Source organism: Penicillium longicatenatum (genome assembly GCF_028827895.1).
Source record: "Penicillium longicatenatum strain IBT 33135 chromosome Unknown contig_2_segment0_segment0, whole genome shotgun sequence".
NCBI classification, from domain to species: Eukaryota; Fungi; Ascomycota; class Eurotiomycetes; order Eurotiales; family Aspergillaceae; genus Penicillium; species Penicillium longicatenatum.
In genome coordinates, this window is record NW_026643120.1 from 2,612,678 (window position 1) to 2,634,268 (window position 21,591).

General features: G+C 50.1%; 6 protein-coding genes across 6 annotated transcripts; 4 read left to right on the forward strand and 2 right to left on the reverse strand.

The window, feature by feature from the left end:
• Positions 1-8: 8 nt before the first annotated feature.
• Positions 9-1,484, forward strand: trm61 (tRNA 1-methyladenosine methyltransferase subunit GCD14; the record flags this gene model as incomplete). The annotated part of the gene is made up of 1 exon (XM_057113922.1): positions 9-1,484. The coding sequence occupies one exon, from the start codon at positions 9-11 to the stop codon at positions 1,482-1,484; it is 1,476 nt and encodes a 491-aa protein (XP_056974062.1).
• Positions 1,485-1,861: 377 nt separating this feature from the next.
• N7484_003503 (UBA/TS-N domain protein) lies at positions 1,862-4,617 on the reverse strand (the record flags this gene model as incomplete). The annotated part of the gene is made up of 2 exons (XM_057113923.1): positions 1,862-1,963; positions 2,026-4,617. 2 exons carry the CDS (start codon positions 4,615-4,617, stop codon positions 1,862-1,864), a joined length of 2,694 nt encoding a protein of 897 aa, XP_056974063.1.
• Positions 4,618-8,276: 3,659 nt separating this feature from the next.
• On the forward strand, positions 8,277-11,849 carry N7484_003504 (uncharacterized protein; the record flags this gene model as incomplete). Its single annotated transcript, XM_057113924.1, has 4 exons — positions 8,277-8,749; positions 8,802-8,850; positions 8,901-9,288; positions 9,355-11,849. The coding sequence occupies 4 exons, from the start codon at positions 8,277-8,279 to the stop codon at positions 11,847-11,849; spliced, it is 3,405 nt and encodes a 1,134-aa protein (XP_056974064.1).
• A 270-nt stretch (positions 11,850-12,119) lies between these two features.
• N7484_003505 (uncharacterized protein) lies at positions 12,120-13,199 on the reverse strand (the record flags this gene model as incomplete). Its single annotated transcript, XM_057113925.1, has 3 exons — positions 12,120-12,753; positions 12,810-12,995; positions 13,072-13,199. The coding sequence occupies 3 exons, from the start codon at positions 13,197-13,199 to the stop codon at positions 12,120-12,122; spliced, it is 948 nt and encodes a 315-aa protein (XP_056974065.1).
• Positions 13,200-13,568: 369 nt separating this feature from the next.
• On the forward strand, positions 13,569-19,331 carry N7484_003506 (uncharacterized protein; the record flags this gene model as incomplete). Its single annotated transcript, XM_057113926.1, has 2 exons — positions 13,569-17,548; positions 18,170-19,331. 2 exons carry the CDS (start codon positions 13,569-13,571, stop codon positions 19,329-19,331), a joined length of 5,142 nt encoding a protein of 1,713 aa, XP_056974066.1.
• A 610-nt stretch (positions 19,332-19,941) lies between these two features.
• Positions 19,942-21,395, forward strand: N7484_003507 (AP-2 complex subunit mu; the record flags this gene model as incomplete). Its single annotated transcript, XM_057113927.1, has 3 exons — positions 19,942-20,278; positions 20,347-21,337; positions 21,389-21,395. The coding sequence occupies 3 exons, from the start codon at positions 19,942-19,944 to the stop codon at positions 21,393-21,395; spliced, it is 1,335 nt and encodes a 444-aa protein (XP_056974067.1).
• Between the last annotated feature and the right edge of the window lie 196 nt (positions 21,396-21,591).

Here is a 21,591-nt window from a genome sequence, read left to right on the forward strand (position 1 = left end):
TTATCAGCATGCCGTCTCCATTTCTCACTCCTGGCGCCTGCTCGGCGCCCGATAGTCTTGCGATGCTCCATATCCGTCGCGACCAGACTATCCCGACAATCCTCCGCACCCACGATGACGAGAACCTAGGTTACAAGGAAGGAAAAGTGGCCAATACTCGCTTCGGGTCATTCCCGCATACCACTTTGCTCGGCCAACCCTGGGGCTCTCAAATTGCAGCTTCGAAAGTCGACACCGGTTCACGCGGCCGCAAACCTCAGAACCCAGCCAAGCGCAAGGCCGAGGAGCTGGATGCTTCGGGGACAACCACCGGCGACGACGACGCTCCCCCCGTCAAGACACCGGTTACCGCATCAAGTGGTTTCTTGCACATGATGTACCCAACGCCCGAATCCTGGACATATTCTCTTCCCCACCGTACACAGGTCGTATATACCCCCGACTACAGCTATATCCTGCACCGGCTCCGCGTGCGCCCAGGAAGTACAATCATCGAGGCTGGCGCTGGTAGTGGCTCATTCACCCACGCGTCAGTCCGTGCCGTGTTCAATGGGTATCCCAGCGAAGAGCAGCAACCCACGACTAAGAAGCGGAGGCTCGGAAAGGTGTGCAGCTTCGAGTTCCACGAGCAGCGCGCTGGAAAGGTACGAGAGGAGATCACGGAGCATGGACTGGACGGGCTGGTCGAGGTGACCCACCGCGACGTTTACGAAGATGGATTCCTATTGGGAGATCCGAAGACAGGGAAATCGCCCAAGGCCAATGCTATCTTCCTTGACTTACCAGCCCCATGGCTCGCACTTCCCCATCTTGTGCGCAAGCCAGCTTCTGGCGCTGAGTCTCCACTCGACCCCTCTTCGACCGCATTCATCTGCACATTTTCGCCGTGTCTCGAGCAAGCGGAGCGCACCATCCGTATGATGCGCAAGTTATCCTGGTTGAATATCTCCATGGTCGAGGTGCAGCACAACCGCATTGACGTGAAGCGCGATCGTGTCGGACTTGATGCCGAGGGCGTGCGCGGAGCAACCGTTTACCCCACAACTGTGGAAGAGGCAGCTCACAAGCTCTGGGCGGATGAGGAGCGGGCTAAGCGCATTCGCCTCAACATACCCGACAAGACTGTCGATCCAGAAGATGCGGAAGCCCAGAAAGAGGATCTCAAGGCCCCGGCAAAGTACTTAGTCGAGAAATCAACAGGACCAGCATACAAGTTGGGTCGCCTGGTGCACCGCCCCGAGCCAGAGCTGAAGACTCACACTTCATACTTGGTGTTTGCCATCCTTCCCAGAGATTGGTCAGAGGAGGAGGAGCAGAAGTGTCGCCAGCAGTGGCCTTCATCTAAGGTGGATGCAGCGCAAAACAAGCCGAATGAGAAGAGCAGGAAGCAAATGAAGAAGGAATTCAAGGCACAGCGGATTAAGGAGGAGGAGGAAAAGAAGGCGACCGAACAACCAGCATCGGAAGAGAAGACTGAGGCGTGATGAGGACGGTTATACCAAAATAATGCATGTACTATTAAGCGGGTTGTCTTGAACATGATCAGATTTCTGTACTTTCCCTTGAATTCAAAGGTCCACCTAATTGTCAAGACAAATTATACGACGTGAAGTGATGATAAGCATGTTTCTGATATAGCCTCACCGTCATTCTTCTACAGCAGATATGGAAGTGGAGTGTAATATATGTGATTTTGCGATCATAGTCTCATGGGTCACATTTGCAGCCAATGCATGCTGTTATGGAAAATGTTCTAAGTATTTTCAAAGCAAATATGAGGGGAATCGGGTGGTGATGGTGGTATGTAACGGACAACGAAACACAATGCTAGTAAACAAAGCATCAACAGGCAGTATAAAACTCAAAGATTGTTCTCCACCCTGAACTTATCCCAAGCTTCATTCAAGGTTCCAAATACTGCGCCGGCAATCATGCGCTGCTCCGTAGTGGCGGTGGTAGAGATCTAGAGAACAAAAGTGAGCATTTCATTCGACGTTCAATGATTATAAAGTTGGAGCAACATACCTTATCAGGGTGCACCTTGGCAATGCCCTTCATATATTGGATCTTCACCTTGTTCGGCAAGACCAGTTCTGACAAGCCGACCTTCTTCCAGCCAGCCTCGGACCATAGCACTGAATCCAAGCTGCCCAGAAGCGCACGCAGATTGTCCTGCTTCCCACTCTTCCAGACAGTGATTCTTGCTTCGACACTATCTGTGAGAGCAAACTTTTCCTGATCAGCGCGCTCGGCAGCTTGATTAGCCTCGCGCAGACGGCTAACAGCTTCCGAGTCCTGCCCAGAGCTCGAACCACCAGATAGGTCAGACAACGCAGAGGCCTTCTTAGGTGCCGGTGGTACTCTTTTCTTGGCGGGGGCTGGCGCTTTCGAAGGCGGCTTGCTGATCCCAGCAGCTTTCTCGCACCTATTTCGACCCTGTATGCTGGTGCTTCCACCGTGGCCAGACTCTACCGCTAGCTTCCACGCCTGTGCGGCATCAGCCCAGCGTTCAAGCTGTTCCAGGGCCTCGGCCTTGCGCATCAAAGCTTTGCCAAAGAAATCTTTCATTGGCTTGGCAGGCTCTCCGTTTCCTAGTTCAATCACTTCTTCTTCGCCCTTCGATGGACCGATCACATTCAAGATAATGTCTGCGTCGTCGATCGCGGTCTTGGGCTCACCGGTCTTCAGAGCCGTCATTGCACGGTTGCTGCGAATCATGATGGTGATTGGATGCTTCTCAGGGAGCATGTCAAGAGCGGTAGAGAAGCTTTGGTGAGCAGCTGCATAGTCGCCCCGCTTGTATGCCTCTGCTGCTTTCTCACGGTGGCGGTGAGTAGACTGCAGAGCCTCCGGGGAGACAGGAGGAACAGCGCGCGTTGGGGCCTTAGGTCGTACAGGAATAGATGCAGACCGTGCAGGGGGTACAGCTTTAGGTTGGGGTGTTGGTTTTGATGACGGTACAGGAGAATTAAAAAGATCAACATCAGGCTCTGGCACCGCTGGCGCCGGTGGCTGGGGCCGCTTGCGTCTCGCCGGGCTAACATAGTTTTGAGCAGATTGCTCTTCGGCAGCAAACCGGGAAAGCCGAGATTTGGGTTCTTGGGAACTGGGTCGTGATGGTCGTTGAAGAAAATTGGGTGGCTGCATAGGCTGACCAGCCGGGGGAGATGGCTGGGCGTGGATATCACGACCTCCTTGGGCGGGTTGAGATGGCCGCGGCGGTTTACGAGGACGCGATTCTCCTGAATCAAGCAGGAGCGCTTCATCGGTAAACCCTGGGGCGTTTTGCCCTTGCGTTTGACCTGTTCCATCACTTCGTCGGGTAGGTTGTGGCTGAGGAAATGACTCCTCACGAGGAACAGACGCATCCCTCATCCACTTGGGTTGGCTGGGGTCATTATCGGCGTTGAATTCATTCACAGCTTGTTGGAATTTCTTGCTTCCTGTTTTCCACAAAGAGTTTGCAGTTTTCAAAAAGTTAGTGCCGAATTGTTGTGCCATTTGGGCCGGGTCTCTCTCGCCGGCGGCGGGACTCCGACTGTCATTACGTGACTGGGGCGTCTGTGATCTTCCTTCGCTCATCCAGGATGGTGCGTCCCGATTACGGCTCTGGCTTCGTTCCGACCGGTCATTGCGAGGACCGTTGGCCGGGGATTGTCCCTGCGACTTCTGTCGAGCCTCGGCGTGCGCCGTGGTCAAAAGCCAACCAACTGCAGCTTGTACATCAGTACCCGACGGGGTTGTTTTGAGGGCCTGGCGAGCCTTGTCTGCTGGGAATCCCATATCAACCAACTCTGCAATTGCGCGGTCCACCTCGTTTGATGGCATAGGTGATGCATCACTCTCCTCTCGGTCATGGCTGGGGGATGCTCTTGTTTCCCGTGTCACCTGTTGACGTGGTATTTCCGACACTGGCTTTCCTAATAGTCCAAGAAAATCATCGTCGTCATCTTGCGCTGGCACCGCAGGACGAGAGGCTGACTTGGCTTTCAATTCGCGCAGACCAAATGGATCATCATCCTCATCGAAGGCATCCATACCACTCGTGTTGTCCTGCATCGTAATACCCCCACCATTCGATCCTTGTGGAGTGTTCGTGCCGATTCGAGGTGATGGAGAGGCGCTGGGCACAGGGAAATTCGTCGAAGCATCGACCGGCGCTTTCGCATTGAAAGCAGCCAGTAAGTCGTCCTCGTCAGCGGGCGACGCGACGGGTTGTGACAGGCTTACACCTGCAGGGCTCTGGGTACGTCCTTGCTCGAGGCTATCCCAAAACTGCGAGTTCTGACCCCCATATTGCGACTCAAAATGGCTTCTCTTTTCAGCCTCCTTCTTTGCCTTCTCTGCTTCTAGTCGCTTCTGCTGCTCCAATAGGGAGAGGTTCTTGTTTGCGGCGGAGGAACCGAACGACACCAAGTTCGCGAAGCTGTCTCCGGTGGAGGGGGCGGGTTTCGATGACGAATTGGAATGATTTGATGCTGCGGACAGGGGGGTTGACCTGCCGGAAGCGCTGGTCTGTCGTACATTAGGAAACATTATCCCTGAGGACATCGGAGGGGGTTTGTTGGCCGGGGCATTTGAGTTGGAGGTCCAGCTCAGCCCGTTGAGGTCATCCATGGCGGGCAAGTTATTGCCCGGGGCCGGAGATAAGGGATGTAAAAAGGTCTATGAAATTTTTGAGGTTAATAATTTTGGTGGGAGGCGTATGAAGAAAGGACTTGGCATACCACAGAGAATTGAATGTTTGGTCTAGACAAGCTTCATTGCATCGTCGACCACAGCCCCCCTGTACATGTGGGGAGTGACGGCACGTGATGTTTCATCATTGGTGCCTATCTCGCTCTCTCTCTCTCTTCAATTTTGACTTACTTATGTCGCAAATCCTCAATTGAAGGATATGTTTGATTTCCTTTGCCTTATTTTATATGTAAGATTCAATTACCAAGGGCTGCGGCCATGGTGAACGTTTTACTTTTGTACATGCTATATCCTGCCGAGATCGACATCGAAGCTATCCTCTTTTGGAGAGCACCCCCATTTAGAATATTATACTGTGTACTTTCCGACAACCATATTTGACGTAATGGATCATCCGAGTAGTAAATAGCAGCCGTTGGGCACCATTGACACACCGTTAAGGGGATCGACCCTGAGAGATGAAGGTTATTCCGACCCAATGATGCAGTACCACCCCCATCATACACTACGTCCAGACGAAATACATGTATATATAAGATTGGTTAGAAGCAGAGCCTCATCTTATTTCAAGGTTGATCTGCACTTCAATATATCTCGCTGGGGGTGGCTACCTATCCTCCGCAACTATGCCTACCTGAAGTATTTTCCCAGTCTAATTCCCTCAAGTATCCACTGCCCAGATGGCTTCCCAACTAGCACACTGCTCAACATTGTTGGAACAGAGTCAACTTATATATCCGCATACCACTGAACATTCAAGTCTTGCTAGTTATTGTAGGATCCTACGAGCCAGGCCTTAGCGGTGGACAATATACCAAGCGTTCCAAGGTTACTTAGATGAATAGGATAAGGGATAGAACTCTTTCCTTGACTCACCTCATAGTAAGTCCTTACTCCTCGATTACGTCTTAGCCCACCTTCTCACTTCTGTTTAGACCTCTTGCTTTCTGTTCAAACATCTTATTCTTCTCTATACCAAAGCGTCACATCTGAAGTTAGCATTGTCTATTGTCTAGTTCCCCACTCCTACTCCGTCATACTCCATTATAAACATGCTGTATCACATTTTGGTCGACGAACCTGTCGGGGCTGCAACTGAATCTCTCTAAGTGACGTTGCCACAAATGTATATCATTTAACACGCCGTCAACAATTTACTTTCATATCTGGATTCCTCTCAAGCATCTAGGTTGGCTTTTCTTGAAAGTAAACAAATAAGTTCCCTTACTTATACTTCGCTAAACTTTTCTTTCTAGCTTTCCATATCCTCAATTTAGATTGATCTATGATCTTCACCATCCCCATATCCCGTTCCATCTTTGATCAATTAAATTTTTGGGAGAAACGATAAAATTTCCGAGAGTTTGACAGCCTGCTCAAGACTTGATCATTCCAAACTTTTAGTCTGTTTTTTCTTCCATTCGTCACTTTGAGATTAGGGACAGCCAACTCTCATGAACCATTCCATGAACCAAAACAAAATTTTGTACAAACCATACTCGATCCCAGCTCGGCTATGCCTAGCGGATATGCATCTCCCTCCAGAAGGGCAGCCAATGCACACGTCAGCGTACCCAAGAGAAGATGCATTAGAAGATGTTTTTCCGCTCTTAGGGACCTCAATTTCGGATGTTGCCCGCTACATGTACAGGTGGAGATGATGGGATGCTGTAACGTCCAGGGGAATCCTGAGGGAATGCTTTGACAAGAAAGTTCTCCCAGATCATAACATCGTACTTACTTTTCACCCGCCTGTCACGATGGAAGTTTCACCAATCAAGGTCGCTGCAGAAGATCATCCATTGAAAGCTAGGTGAACTGGGTCATGCTATGGTTTACTAAGTCCAGTCAGACAAGGTCCAAATTTCCAAATCTCGCTGCCTCGATACTCCAGAATCCCGAGAATGGCAGCTCATGCAACCCAGTCCAAACTCAAATAATGGAGACCTGGCCATGGAAAACGTCTTCGCTGAGATGACTATGCACTCACAAAGCATTGTGAGAAAGGATCATTGGCGCACGAAATGTGACTCGGTGTTTTAGGCTTGCAGGGATTGGAGTCAATTTCCCGTCGCGCAAAGCTCTAAGAACATCGACTAGGCCCACTCTTGCACAATTGTTTTTTTTTTTGGTTCAATTTCTATTCCAAATTGGAATTCAATGAATCCACAATAATTGACTCTGACCCCTGGAACTTCACACGGAGTGCACCCAAACTCTGCCTGGAGTTATAACGCTGCGCAGGTAAACACGTGTACGTACCTAATTACCGAACAACACATAGACCACGACGCGACCGTGTTGGCTAATGTAAAAGCTGCATCTCGCGAAGCCCCACCAATTAAACAATGCAGGATTGTTACGTGCTCGGCCACAAACTCTTAAATGAAGAGCGGGCATTGTCTCAGATGTACCGAGTCTCCTTACCTGCTAAACACGAAAAAACCCGGCCCGCCGAAAGTCAATTTCGTGCCCAACCACTTGGCCAGGAACAATGCACGTACGGCGCAGTGGTCCCCGGATAACGTTGTGATAGGCCAATGAGCGTGCATCGCAGAACAAGGGACCACACATGTACGGCGATAGTTGACAGATCGGGTCTCCAGCCCCACTTGACTAAACCCCTAGTTCGCGGATGGCGTTGATACCTCCGAACTCCTGGCGAGCTATCGAGCCCAGCTTTTGTTTGGTTTTTCGGATGCAGCGACAAAAAGACTTTGGAGGCGTACATTGAAGTACGGTGAGGCTCGCATACGAAGCGACGCTATGAAAGAGGCTGGATGATGGCGGATGTGACAGATCAGGGGAAATCTTGGAATCCGGTTTTGCTGAAAGCTGATCAGCGTCATTTTTCATTTGATTCTTCTCTTGACTAGTTCGTCTTAGCGGTGATTATAACGCCGTCCCGCCCTAGTCAGTGGCTGGCCGCCAGATCCGAATCGGAAAAGGCTTGTAAGGCGACGAGCAGAGCCAGGACGCTAGTGAGGTGTTAAGGGGGAAATTAAATGAATATTCAGACAAACGCCGCTAATTATAACCCGTGGAAGGATTCTAGCCAGTCAATGCACGGTTAGGGAGCTGAACCCTGCTGGGTCTCGTTCGATCGTCCTCGATCGGTGGGTCATACCTGATAACGCACCACTGAGATGCTATAGGATTGACCCATCCAACTCGCGTGGTGTCTAATGTATGTCGGTAGGTCTAACCCCCTAAAAAACTCAGATGGTACAATTTCAAGCCCCGCGTTCTCAATTCTAATGTAATTTTTTTTTCGGCCTTTGCGTTATATGTAGGGGCGTTCGAGGCTGGAGCCATCCTTGCGATCTGACTGTGCATCCGCCTAAGGCCTTCGACGCCGAATTTCTTTTTCATAGACGGGGTTGCCTTTTATTAGTCTGTCATTGTCCCCATTGATCATCCTATACGGTATCTTGCGAGTATTATATGCAAGTCATGTGCATGGTCCAGTGATCGAAGACGAATCCAAAACCAACTGTGGACTCTAGCTCTCATTTCCCCGGATCAGGCGCGTCAACTACGGCCATAAATTGCAGTTCCATTGCCTCGCGCCAGTCAAGATGCGGTGGTACCTGTTGGGACTATTGCTCCTCTGCCTTCACTGGAGGCAGACATTCGCAGCTCCAGCAGACTATAGGCATCAGGAGGCACAAGATGTTGCACTTCTTGCCGCCAGAGATGAGACAGACGCGACAACGACCGCGTCCGATAATACATCCAGTCAAACGACTGCGACCACGGCCATGACCACTACTGATACAGCATCCACAACTACTTCAATAACCTCCACAACGCACTCAACATCACATTCCCCCTCTAGCCAAACGAGTCAATCGATTCTTACCACATCTGTTCCGTCGCTAGTTACATCGACTTCAGGCTCAAGTGACCAATCGAGCACGAATTCAACGGGACAGACGTATACCGGGGGATTGCCGATTCAGCCGTCAATTACCCCAGCGCTGGGTGTGGGAGGATTTATACTTCTCGCAGCTGGCGCAGTGTTAACTTTCGTCGGTATCCGAAAGCCACGGTAAATCGGTCGACTACTATACTCGCGTCTATTGATACTAATTCTTGGATAGAATTTCCATCTTTTTATCTACGGGACTGCTGGCCGCCCTTGGTGTTACCGTAAGCTGAATCTGTCCCACGCAAATGAATCATCTAACAGTGTCTTCCAGGTTCTAATTGAATATGTGATGAACCCTCCAGTAAGCAATGGAGTCCAAGGAGGATATCTAGTCGCAATATTCTTCACGGGGGCTATATTCGGTGGTCTGTCTCTCGTTTTCAAAGAAATCACTGAAGGTCTGTGTTGTTTGCTTGGTGGTTTCTGTATCGGCATGTGGTTCTTGACCGTGAAGGCTGGCGGTCTGGTCACAGGCGACGGAGCCAAAGTGGGATTCATCCTTGCGTTCACTGGAGGCTTTTACTGTCTCTCATTCAGCCACTATACCCGTTCGTATGGGTCGATGCTGTGCACTGCTTTTAGCGGTGCAACTGCGCTCGTTCTCGGTATCGATTGCTACAGCCGAGCCGGGCTGAAGGAGTTCTGGCTTTATCTCTGGGGTAAGTTGCGCATCATGCATAGCGGGAGAAAAAAAAGCAAAAAAAAAGGTTTAACTATCGATTTAGGGCTGAATGACGACTTGTTCCCGTTGAACACCTATACCTATCCCATAACACGCAATATCCGCGTTGAGCTGGCTATCATAATCATAGTCACCGTTTTTGGTGTGATATTCCAGCTAAGATTGTGGAAAGTGATCAAAGAGCGTCGCGCGAGAGAAGAGAGCGCTCGCCAGGAAGCCGAGAGAGCCAAGGAGGAGGCTGAAGCAGAAAATGGTCGCCGACTCAAAGAGAAGAACCTAAGAGAGCGAGCGGAGTGGGAACAGATGTACGGCAATGGCAGTGAGGGGGCCAAAGAGCCATCTCTGTCTGAAACGGCCGTTGCCGACGACTCGCGACGCAGCTCGGATGCTTATGGATCTTCAGTCCGTGAGAAGGGAAACTCAATCGAAATGACAGAGATGGCTAGTCCAGATCCTCACTCAGCACGAGTATCTGACAGTGGCAATCACCTTGAGGCAGTGGAAGAGGTTGTGGCGGAGACTGGAGCCGACGAAACGGATGGTCATACGACAGACGGACATGAGCCATCCCAGCACCAAGGTGAACATGGAGATCAAGAAAAATTAAGACCGACAACCCCTGCTCCAAAGGATCTGCGCATTGAGACCAATATAGATCCCGACAATAGCTCTGAGCATGGTGCCGTTCTGGGATCGGAAATTGGCACACCACGCTCGAAACGCTTCTCAAGCCGATCTTTAATCAACCGGATGTCATGGCGAAGCGGACATACCATGAAGCCACTCCCATATAATCAGTCAGAAGAGGCCTTGATAGATGCGGATGCATCTTCTTCCGTCGCAGGAATGGTCGATGATATTGAAAGCATTACTTCTGATAAGCCAAGTCTGGCGGAAATTGACGTTGCGGCCAACGAGATGCCAGAAAATAAACCTGGTGAAGAAGTCCGCCCCAATACTGTTGCTTATGAGACTATACACAACTCCAATCCTGGTGAAAGCAAGGCCCTAGATGCTAGCGCCGCTTCCGTCATAACAGCTGTTCATGATACGAATGCTTCGGATATTGGAACTCAACACCAAGCCATATCAACGGATGACGCTCCTCGTGAGATCGATGTAACGGGAGCTCCCGAGCAAACGGCAACTACTAAAGCCAAGAGTGGCACCGAAGTCGAGACCGGCAGGTCAGAAGCTATTGAAGATCAGCAACCGAGCCCTGAATTTTCAGCACCAGCTGAGGCGAAACCTGAACGACAGGCCGATTCGGTGAAGAATGAGGACACTAAGGCTGAAGGTACTATCGCAGAAAGCAAGTCGGTCACTGAAACTCAAAATGAAGAGAAGGCAGAGAAGGAAACTGCAAAGCGACCTGATGAGACTGTTCTTGCTCAACCATTGGTCGTACAACGAAAGCCAGCTAAGAAGCCTAAATTGGATGTGTCAACTGTGCAGAATATTCCCGAGCAGACTTCAAGAGTCGTGAATTCATTCCGCACCAGAGAATGGGCAAAGCACCTTGCAAATGCAGATGCTCCGGATTGTGAGCCTATTCAGTTTGAGAGTGAGGAGCAAGAAGATCCTGCTGCATCTGAAGAAACAGCAGCTCCGGTCGACGTTCACGGCCTGCTACAGACCCCCCATACTGCCCAGCTACCACCAGCTGTCATGAGCCCGGCTTCTTCAAGTCCAGAGCAGATTTACTATCAATCTCAAACATCGCTAGCATCTCCAGATATTTCTCAACCCAAGACAAGGGAAAACACGCAGAATCTTGCCAATGCAAGATCTCCCCCACTCTCTCGAAACGTATCTTCGAGCTCTTCGAATCCGCAAGATCACAATGACATTCCTGTGATGCGTAATAGCGCTTCAACTCCATATCTGACTGTCACCACTGCAAACGCCTCCGAAGAGGTAGCAGACTCACCTCGATGGAGTGGGCCTGCACCCCTTTTAGCTGTGCGAGAAAACATGATGAAAAATCGAATGTCATCCACATCTCTCCGTTACGACCCATGGGGACCCCGAAGCCAATCTCGCCAGTCTCTGGCTGAGCCCACCCGAATTGTATCGCCAACAATTATCCCCGAAGCAGAGGAAATTGCCGAGACCTCACCCCACATTGAAGACGATATCCCTCTTTCCAAACGACGCGCCTTGCTGCAGCGCCAAACCATGCGATCACCATCTGGGGCTAGCTCACAAAGCCTTGAACAGATTCGATCACCTGTATCTCCTGCTGCCCCTGTTGATCCAGGCAGATCAGAAGCTATGATGTCGGCATGGCGACAATCTGTACGAGAGGATCTCTCACAGCGACGTGATCCTCTGGCTATGAAATACACACCTCTTGGAACTACTAGCCCTGCTAGCCCTGACCGACCCCGGAATACCTGGGGATCTGTGCAGCAGATGCGCGATGCCTCAGCAACCCATATTGGCAATACCATTGCCGAAGGGATGCAAAAGGGAAACATGACAGAGCTCCACCGTCAGGCTATGCGGCGGATGCAAGCTTCTGCAAAACAACTTTAGGTTTCGATGCTTTGATTTGATTGATACCCCATTGCCCTGTCCTTTTCGTTACTGTTCATTTATACGATGATTCTTATTGTTTAATGTTATATGCTCGATGTTATACATCTCTCTCGGGCATGATATCGGCGTTGAATAGATACTGATATAGCTTGATCTGACATCTTGCTACCACTGCACATAATTAATACACGAAAAAGAATACCCTAGTATACCATAATCACTTGATCGAATAATACCACTTCCTATTATGCTTCCCAGTCGCAAAGCTCACTGCAAAAAGTGTTTCGGGGCTTTCTCAAAATGCTTAATCGCAGCCTCCAACTGCTTCTCATACTCCTCAATCTCCAGGCCCTCCTGTTCATCCTTCTCTTCCACGTCCCCATCATGCAGCTCCCCCTCCAATTCCTGCTCAAGGCCGTCCTCGAGTCCCAACTCCACACCCCTTCCCGTCCCATCCCTAGCCGTATTCACAGACATGATATCCCGATAAAGCCCCATCGACGCCGGAAGGCTAACCTCCCCCATCCCCCCTTTCCTAATTTTAATGAATTTTGCATCCAACAAACGAAACTGAGCAGCCCAGACATGCGGCTCGGCAACCTGCATCGCCATTTCCCATTCCGACCCAACGCCCAAGCTCACAGATCCGCCGACCGGAACACCAGAGACAGCACCGATAATCGCGGAGGAAACGCCTGCGGATATCTTGGACGATTGGCCCCGCGATACGACGGTGCGCGTATCCTCTAGGAGATACAAACCGGACAACATCCAAACTTTTGGCCTCCGGGCGAATTTGAATTTCATAACAAAGTCGCTGTAGGCGGCCGACAGCCAAATTTTGAGTTTTTGCTGGGCCGTTTGATTGCTCAAGACATGATTGATGAGAAAGGTTTCCGGACTGGAATCTGTTAGTCACATGGAGTTGAAACCGAGAAGGATCGAAGTGGCACGTGCTCTTTGAGTAGGACTCGAGTACCCCTCTCGGCTGTAACGATTCGTTCAAGGTCCTTGTTATAAGCGAGATGAAGGTTCACGATATCGCCAGCTTCGAGGCCGATACCAGGCGTAAGACGGGAAGAGCCGTGGAAGACGGCGTTGGTGATCTCGGTAATGTAAGCATGTTCACGTAGAGCGTCATCGCTGGGAAAACTGTCAGATTCCAATCGGCTGCTCGGGGCTGACAATAGCAGTCAAAGCCAAATCTACCAAATAATACCTTAATAACTCGTGAGTGTAATGCCGAGCACTCATTGGCTGCCAATACTTCTCTAGAACCAACGAACCCAACGTTAAGGCCTCGGGCCGTTCCCCCATCCCATAAAGGAAGAACGAGTCATCGGCCATAATGCTTGTCTGACTGTATATCGGATTAGCTTTGCTTTGCTTTGATCGGATCTATTGGGTCGCCAAGGCCTGTGAACTCAATGTCCAGGGTTGAAGAAAGTGAGAGTCAAGGCGGCATTTCAGCCACTATTTACTGTTCTTTCTGAGTCTCCGTGGGGTTCCAGCCCGTGCTGACGGCCTATTCTGACGCCAAACGGGCAATTTTTGGCGAGACCCATTCGATCTGATTTGAGTGTTGTGAACCAATCGATAGGGCGGGGTACTGATCTCCATTTTACTAGACCCCGAGGGCTCAAATGGGACCATTTATTTGGGCATTTCGCATGACTACCTGTTGGATATTGCTTCATACCCATGCGCACTGCCAAGATGGACTTTGAGCATTTCATTGATTTATGTGGACGATCGCTTTTCGCCGAGGAACACAAAGGTGATCTTGATGCTGCCGGGGACTATCTAGAGTCGATACAATATGAAACACTGGAGGTGAACGATCACGCAGAATATTTGCGATCCTCTTCTATATACGCGATCCTAGTCGGTAATTTCACCAATGCATACGAGCATCTCGAATCACTCCATGAGCTACTCCCCCAATTACCGCAGGAATGGGGTCTGCGATATACAAATTACAAAGTCCTTGCCGACTACACGCGCCGCTTTCCGCCGGCGCTCCGCTTCTATCATGAGCGAGGGTGGCCGCTGAATGCCGTGATGGTCAGCGATATCATCGGACCGAGTAATATATCCGTGAATTTCATGACAAATATCCAAAAGTACATGCCGACTGGTGTCCCTCGCGATCAAGGTCTCAGTCAAATATTGAATGCGACGCAGTGGGTGTCAGTTCATATCCGTGACCTGACAGCTCAATTCCACCCGCTATCGCCTAGCCATCAGCGACATAAACCGGGATCCAATCCTGCCTCTAATATTGCTCAGAGAGTGGATGCTTTGTTGAAGTTTCGTGCTGTGGCGGAGGCGAACGGCGCCGCGAGTATTGCGGTGTATTTGACTCGGCTGGTGGTTGAGATGCACATTGCGTGTCAGAGTGAGGAGACGGGGATTATGCTGGATGATTTATATCAGCGGTGTGAGAAGATTGATGATTATGCGGGCATGGCGAATGCGAAGTTGATGGAGGGAGATAGTATCCTCTGTGCTCCGTTCACAAGCCCTCTTGTCATGAACTTGGTTGTCGTCGATACTTCCACAGCCATTGGAGACGACGAGCTATGGGATACTATTGAGCATGACCTTGAGTATGATTACTCTGCTGAAGTCAAGCAATGCTATGAGTCCGCGCTCAAGCTGTTTGGCCAAGGCAGCTGCCCGAGGGGACAGGCGATGGTCTTGCTTCGACAGGGATGTTGTCTGCATTATCTTGCGCGGTTCAACCGATCCATTAACAAGCAATATCTTGATATCTTGGAAGAAGCGGAGATCAAAATTCAAAAAGCGCTCGAGCTCTTTGGTAGAGACGAAGCTAATGCACAACTGGTGAAAGTGCATCAGATCATGCTTAGCATTTCCAAAGGAAGCACCCAACGTATGAAGTTGGCTGCTCGTGAGATTGGAACTTGGTGCGCCGGCGCAAAGAACGAGTTTCTCGCCCATTTTATTGGAAGATTCCTTCTTCGATTCGGCAACCAAGAATGGTTCAAATATTCTAACATGGACACGGCGATGCAAGCATGGGAATGTGCTTACGAGATCTCTAAGACAATAAACGACACTCTTCCCCTATTCCAATCCGTGGTATCTCGCACATCTATTCAGCAAAGCTGGTTCAATACCGCTGCAGCTCGATTGCTCATCGAGGAAGCTTTATCCATGGTCGAGGACGTTCGCGAATATTTCCGCGTGAAGATCTCTTCTGTCCCAGAGACCCAACAGGGCAAGCTGGATTGGAGATTCTTGGTCACGATCAAAGGAACACTCTTTTGGACATTCACACAATATGTCGGTAGGGTGTATTTCCGGGACGAAGATTTGAATCCTTACCAGGAGTGGCAAGCTAGATACAATGAATGGCTTGAGACCGACGATGACCTCCGGGCTTGGAGAGAAAGCATTGAGAGTGCCGAGGATAGGCACCACGAGGTTAAGGCTGAGCTCGCACTTGTGAAAGGCAATTTCAAGAATATATGGCAAAAGGCATTGATGGACAATGAAGCAAATAAGCGATACCGGTCGGCAGAAATTGACTTTCGACGATTGTTGGACGAGGGCGATATTCTGGGAGCAGAAGCACTGTTCCGTCGATACTTGGATGAGACGGAGCACCTTGGGAAATATCACATGAGAGACCTTTATCGGATTTTGGCTTGTCATAATATCGGAGACCGAGTCAAAGCAAAAGAGGTATTAGACTCTGTCACGGATGAAGAGTTGTTTGAAGGTCATCTGGAGGCCTATCGGCAAGGAATAGCTATTCGGTCATCTCTTCCACTAAGAGCGCAGAATGCACTAACATTTTCCATATTTGGATGTGACATGGACAGAGGCCGGAGAGTTATTCAAATGATCATTGAGATGAATCCAACGTTCTTTGATTCGGTGCTGGACAATGCCCAGGATTATTCGATTCGTATTGGTCACTACGCAGCATTGATGAAGGATTTGCAACCCGAGGTATCTTTCACCATGCTTCTTCGTGCTCGAGAAAATATCGAAGCCCAGAGAAGACAGACCTCAGATTTGGATGCGCGCGTGTGGAGTTCGATTTCTAGCTATAGTACCGAGGTTTATCTTGATCTTGCACGCATCTGTCTGACTGCCGAGAGCTCACCCCTTCCAGTGAGCGTGCTGTCAGGGTATGAGCTCGACCACTTTGAGGGAATGTCCTGGAAGGATCATGCACTGCTGTTTGTTGAGATGAGCAGAGCACGTGCGGTACTGGAGTCTTTGCAGACACATTCGACCCAAGCTTCAGACCTAGCTGGTGCCCCCAAAGCCGCAAATCTTTCTGAGGCTGTTCATAAACGTCGTCTTTTAAGATCATTACGGTCTCTCAAGACGTTAACTCCACATCAAGAGAAAGAAATTTCTCAATTACAGGACGAAATCAAGGTGTTAGAGGAAGATGGGACACTCTCCTCTGCGACCACTTTCATTGAAACCGTAAATTCCACCATTGACCCGAAGCTTTTATACCAGAGCATTGATCATGATGCTGTGGTCATTGAGGCGACATTCGCAAATCGGGGGCTCGTTGCGTTTGCAGTAACCAGCGACGGTATCCAGAATATCTATCAATCATCGACACGGCACGTGGACATTCGAAAGCCCGTGATGAGGGCTATGCAAATAATGAGAGAGATGAATGGCTACGTCGGCGATCAGGAAGAAAACCACAAGAAAACTCTGAATCAACTTTGTAACGAGGTTTCCGAGGCGCTGCTAGTACCATTCGCAGACATCATCAGGACCAAGTCGCATGTCATATTCTCTGTGTCTGACCCGTTGACGGCGTTCCCCTTCTCTGTCCTTCCATTTGACAACAAGCCTTTGGTCATGCAAGCCATTGTGTCTCAAGTCCCGAGCCTGGCAATACTTTACTATCTCTCCCAACGCAAGTCAGCGTCTGCCTCGCCGACAGTATCAGTCCTGGCAAAGGCGCCCACAGAAGAGCCATATAATACTACCCGAGGTGGCGAAGAAGTCAATCTACACATGGCAGGCATGGAAGCTGTCAACATCGCCCGCATGTTTGCAACATGGCCCATCGAGGCATCCCAATTGTCTCGGAAGGAATTTCAGCATTACGTCGAAGGGGGGTCATTGATCATGCATATTGGAACGCACGGTGACATCAATCCTCGCAACCCCCTCCTCTCATCCATTTCCATTGGTCAGGGCCAGGAATTCCGCGTGGTCGACATGTCGGCTATCCAAAGCAATGTGAATCTTCTGGTTTTTGCGGCTTGTCTGAGTGGGTTTGGAAAGGCTACGATCGGTAGCGAAGTCCTGGGATTTTCTCATGTGGTTCTGAGCACTGGATGCCAGGCCTATATTGGATCTCTTTGGAAAGTCAGTGATTTCGGCTCGATGCTAATTATGACACTCTTCTACCGACATTTGAAAGAACATCCGCAGTGGGCTGTGGCGCAAGCCATGCGAGCGGCGCAGTTGGATGTCCTACAGCTAGACACGGAGAAGGCCGATATACTCCTTGACCAAATGTTGGATAATTGGACCTCCTCCAATGTAACAGGTCAACGTCCCACAGACTTTGTTCCCAACGCAGAATTTCTTTTGCTCACGTTGAAGATGATTCTCAGCCAGCTGGACTGGTCAAGTCCGTTCTACTGGGCCCCGTTTACGCTTGTGGGGTATGGAGGATTGCGGTTTGTCCATGGATCTGGATAGATCGGAGAGGACCAGTCGATTGAGATGTCAATCTTATCTGTGAGTCACGGTGCCCAGGTGGACTGTGCGTATTCAGATCTGCATTCAATGCATCTACAAAGTGTATGCCCAATAGTTTATGGGATGAAACAAGGGAGGAGGGGAATCAATACAAGTGAAACAAATACAAACGACTCATCCAATAAAGGAGCCATGAGAGTTTCCCCATATAAGGCACACCAATTGCCCCCAGATGACCACTGAATTGAAATTATTGATTTCATTTCTTTGTTGGGCCATTGATTGCATCATACCACTCCACAGCGGGATACGCGATCTATCTATAGTACGAAGTTTACTAAATACGCGGCCTAGAAGGCTCCGTTGCCTCATTTTCTAGCCTGAGGATCCAGATCGGATCTACAAAGTGTTGGCTTGATCATTTCATTCTCTTCTCTCTGTATCTTTTGCTTTCGTTTCTCATGTTCTCGTCCCTCATTTGATGCATGGTCCACCCATGAGACTTTGCCGATCTCGATCTCGACCTCTCCCTTAAGCTCTTTTTTTCCTTTTCTTCAATTTGTCAAAACGGCGTCCTTCACAGCTACCCCTCGATCGAGGGAGACTGAACCGAATTCCGATCTACCTGCGCGTGGCCAACATTCATTTGGCTTTCGGACAGCACCCGTGGAGGCGCCGCCATTCGCTCGAGCACAGCGGCGACAGTGCGTCCCCATCTCGGGCCCGTCGTCGTTCCCTGCAATTCTCCGTCCTCCAGCGGTGCGACTCGCTAACCCCGTCAACCACGTCCCCCGCATTACTCCTATTACTATTCCACCTACGAGATCAGACGAAAGTCTCCCCCTCAGTCATCAGCGCGACGCCCATCCTCTCCTCAGTGTCCCCGAACGTCGTCGCAGTCGCTTAACCCCCTCCCCGACCAGCCTTATCGTCGAACATAGTCAGGGGGAATCAGAAAGCGGGCGCACCAGTATCGCTCTACCTCTAGGTCACCGGCGCAGCGAACCGTTGTCTCCCACAGCAGAAATGGCCGCAGCTTTTGCCGGAAGTGCGGCGCGGGAAGTCGAGAATCTGCGACCACCCGAGGAAGTCCATTTCGCCCAGGATGGCACTCGATTCCGAGAAGACGGCCGACCGCGTCACGCACAATCCCAAACATCTCTCCGTTCTCAATCGCAGATTGCTTCCGTCCCTTCAAACACAGGCCAGGCCCCCGATGTCGCCGAAGAGCTGGCATGGGGCCCCGCGCACCCCTGCTACCCTCACCTCAACCCACACGTCCCTATCAATTCACCGGAATACCTTACTACGCGAGTCATCCGGGTTCGACGCGATTGGATGATCAAGGCAGATTTGGCGCCTACATTTTCCAACCTCTACCCTGAAATTTTGGACCCGTTACTGTCGGAGCAGGAGTTCCGCAAAGTCATCGCTACTGTGAATAATGGTCTAATCAAGGCATTTGACCCGTTCAGTCTGCGCAATTGGGTTGATGGCGCGCTTGGCTTGTTGACTGGCTGGGTCTGGGATGACTTGAACGCACCAGCCGTCAAGGGCTCGTTGCAATACGTGGAGTCGTGGTTGGAGAAATGGAACCGTGAAGTCGGTTCCAAGGACGGTGTTCACATCTGGAGTTTGCGACGCACGGCGTATATGTCCCTTGACATCCAGATCCCCGATCCAAAGGTTGGCATCGTTCCCAGCGAGGCACCTTCTTTGCCAAATACTAGGCCGAGTACGGGCGTTGGTCCGGCCAACTGATGGACATTGCATGCGGTGCTTCTTTTTGGCTGTATATTCCCTTGTAATCTTGTGATCTTTCGGCTTTTGCATGATATCCCTTCCCCAGCGGCGATTTTTTTCTTCTCTTCTACTTCCCTAATCTCTTTCTCCCCCAAAAGCTTGATTTCAATCCTGCATGACGTTGGGGATCTCTTGTTACTTCAGCTTCTACCATCGCTTTTGTCCTATTTGTTCATACTCTCTACATGGTTCTACTTGTTAACCTCCCAAGAACCTGCAAAGCAAATACCAAGACCGTATGGTCTACATTTAGCACATAACATGTTCTTATCCTATAAATATAATTTTTTGACAATGCAGATGGTTGAGCCCCAGTGAGCTTCTCAGGGGTATTTCTCTCATGACAGCCTAGAGCGGCGACAAACGCGAAACACAATTGCACCAACTCACCTCTTGATAATTTCTTAGAATTTCATTCTTGCTTATCCATAAATTTTGCCCTCTTTCATTGTGGTTCGTTGAACCCTGAACTCAGGCGGTGTCGATAACGTTGATCCAGACCCCCACACCTTCCCCCCGAGAGCTCCTTCACTCCGAACTTCAACGGGATGAGCCCTGGATATCCACCATGCTCTCGGGGATCCTGATCTTTAATCAGAAGGGCGAGAACCTTATCTTCCGCTCTTTCCGCAGCGACTGTCGCCCGCGCCTGGCTGATATCTTCCGCATCCAAGTCATCTCCAACCCGCAGGTCCGCTCCCCGATCCTGACACTGGGATCGACCACCTTCAGCCATGTCAAGCACGAGAATATCTACCTGGTCGCTGTGACCAAGAGCAATGCCAATGCCGCTCTGGTATTTGAGTTCCTCTACCGGCTCATCATGCTGGGTAAGAGCTATTTTGGCAAGCTGGACGAGGAGGCCGTGAAGAACAATTTTGTGTTGATCTATGAATTGCTTGATGGTGAGTTATTCTTCTGTAGGATTCTTTGGCCATAAATCTAGACGTCTAATAATGAACTGGATTACCAGAAATCCTCGACTTTGGATACCCACAAAACACCGACCCCGATACGTTGAAAATGTACATCACCACCGAAGGTGTCAAGTCAGCCATCGCGAACAATCCAACAGACTCTAGCCGAATCACTATGCAAGCAACGGGTGCGCAATCATGGCGTCGTGCAGATATCAAGTACCGCAAGAACGAAGCCTTCGTGGACGTGATCGAAGACGTCAATCTTCTGATGTCAGCGACCGGCACCGTCCTGCGCGCCGACGTAAACGGCCAAATCGTCATGCGAGCATACCTCACCGGCACGCCGGAGTGCAAATTCGGACTCAATGACCGATTGCTCCTCGACACCGGCGACTCCACGGGTGCGGCAAAGAGCCGCGGTGGCGGCGGAACATCAGGTGCTGGAAAGGCGACCCGAGCTGCGGCGGGCTCTGTCACACTGGAGGACTGTCAATTTCATCAATGCGTTAAGCTGGGCCGATTCGACGCAGATCGGATCATCTCGTTCGTGCCGCCGGACGGCGAGTTCGAGTTGATGCGGTACCGGGCTACAGAAAACGTGAACCTTCCGTTTAAGGTTCATCCTATTGTGCGGGAAATCGGTACGACTAAGGTTGAGTACAGTGTGGCTATTAAGGCGAATTATAGCGCGAAGCTGTTCGCCACGAATGTCATCATTCGTATTCCCACTCCGCTTAACACAGCAAAGACTACGGAACGTACTAGTCAGGGACGTGCGAAGTATGAGCCTGAACACAACAATATTGTTTGGAAGATTCCTCGGTTCTCAGGTCAGGCTGAGTTCGTGCTCAATGCGGAAGCTACGCTTACTTCCATGACACACCAAAAGGCCTGGAGTCGGCCGCCGCTTAGCCTTTCCTTTAGTCTTCTCATGTTTACCTCGTCTGGTCTGCTGGTGCGCTATCTGAAGGTGTTCGAGAAGAGCAATTACAGCTCTGTCAAGTGGGTGCGCTACATGACCCGCGCTGGTAGCTACGAAATCCGGTATGTCTACTGTTCTAATCTGTTTTGGTACCACGCTAACGCACCTCTCAGATTCTAGTCGATTGAAACTATTGAAGCGAGTGTGTGCTTCGAATAGTCTGTTGTCGCAGTAGGCTATGACCATCAGTCTAGGTGTCTGGCGTCGGAAGGTGTTTTGTACATTCATATTTATGCTCCAATGCATTCTAAATCGCATTTCAATGCGATTCCATACTACATGAGAATCAAATCTAATATCGCACGAGCCTATTCAT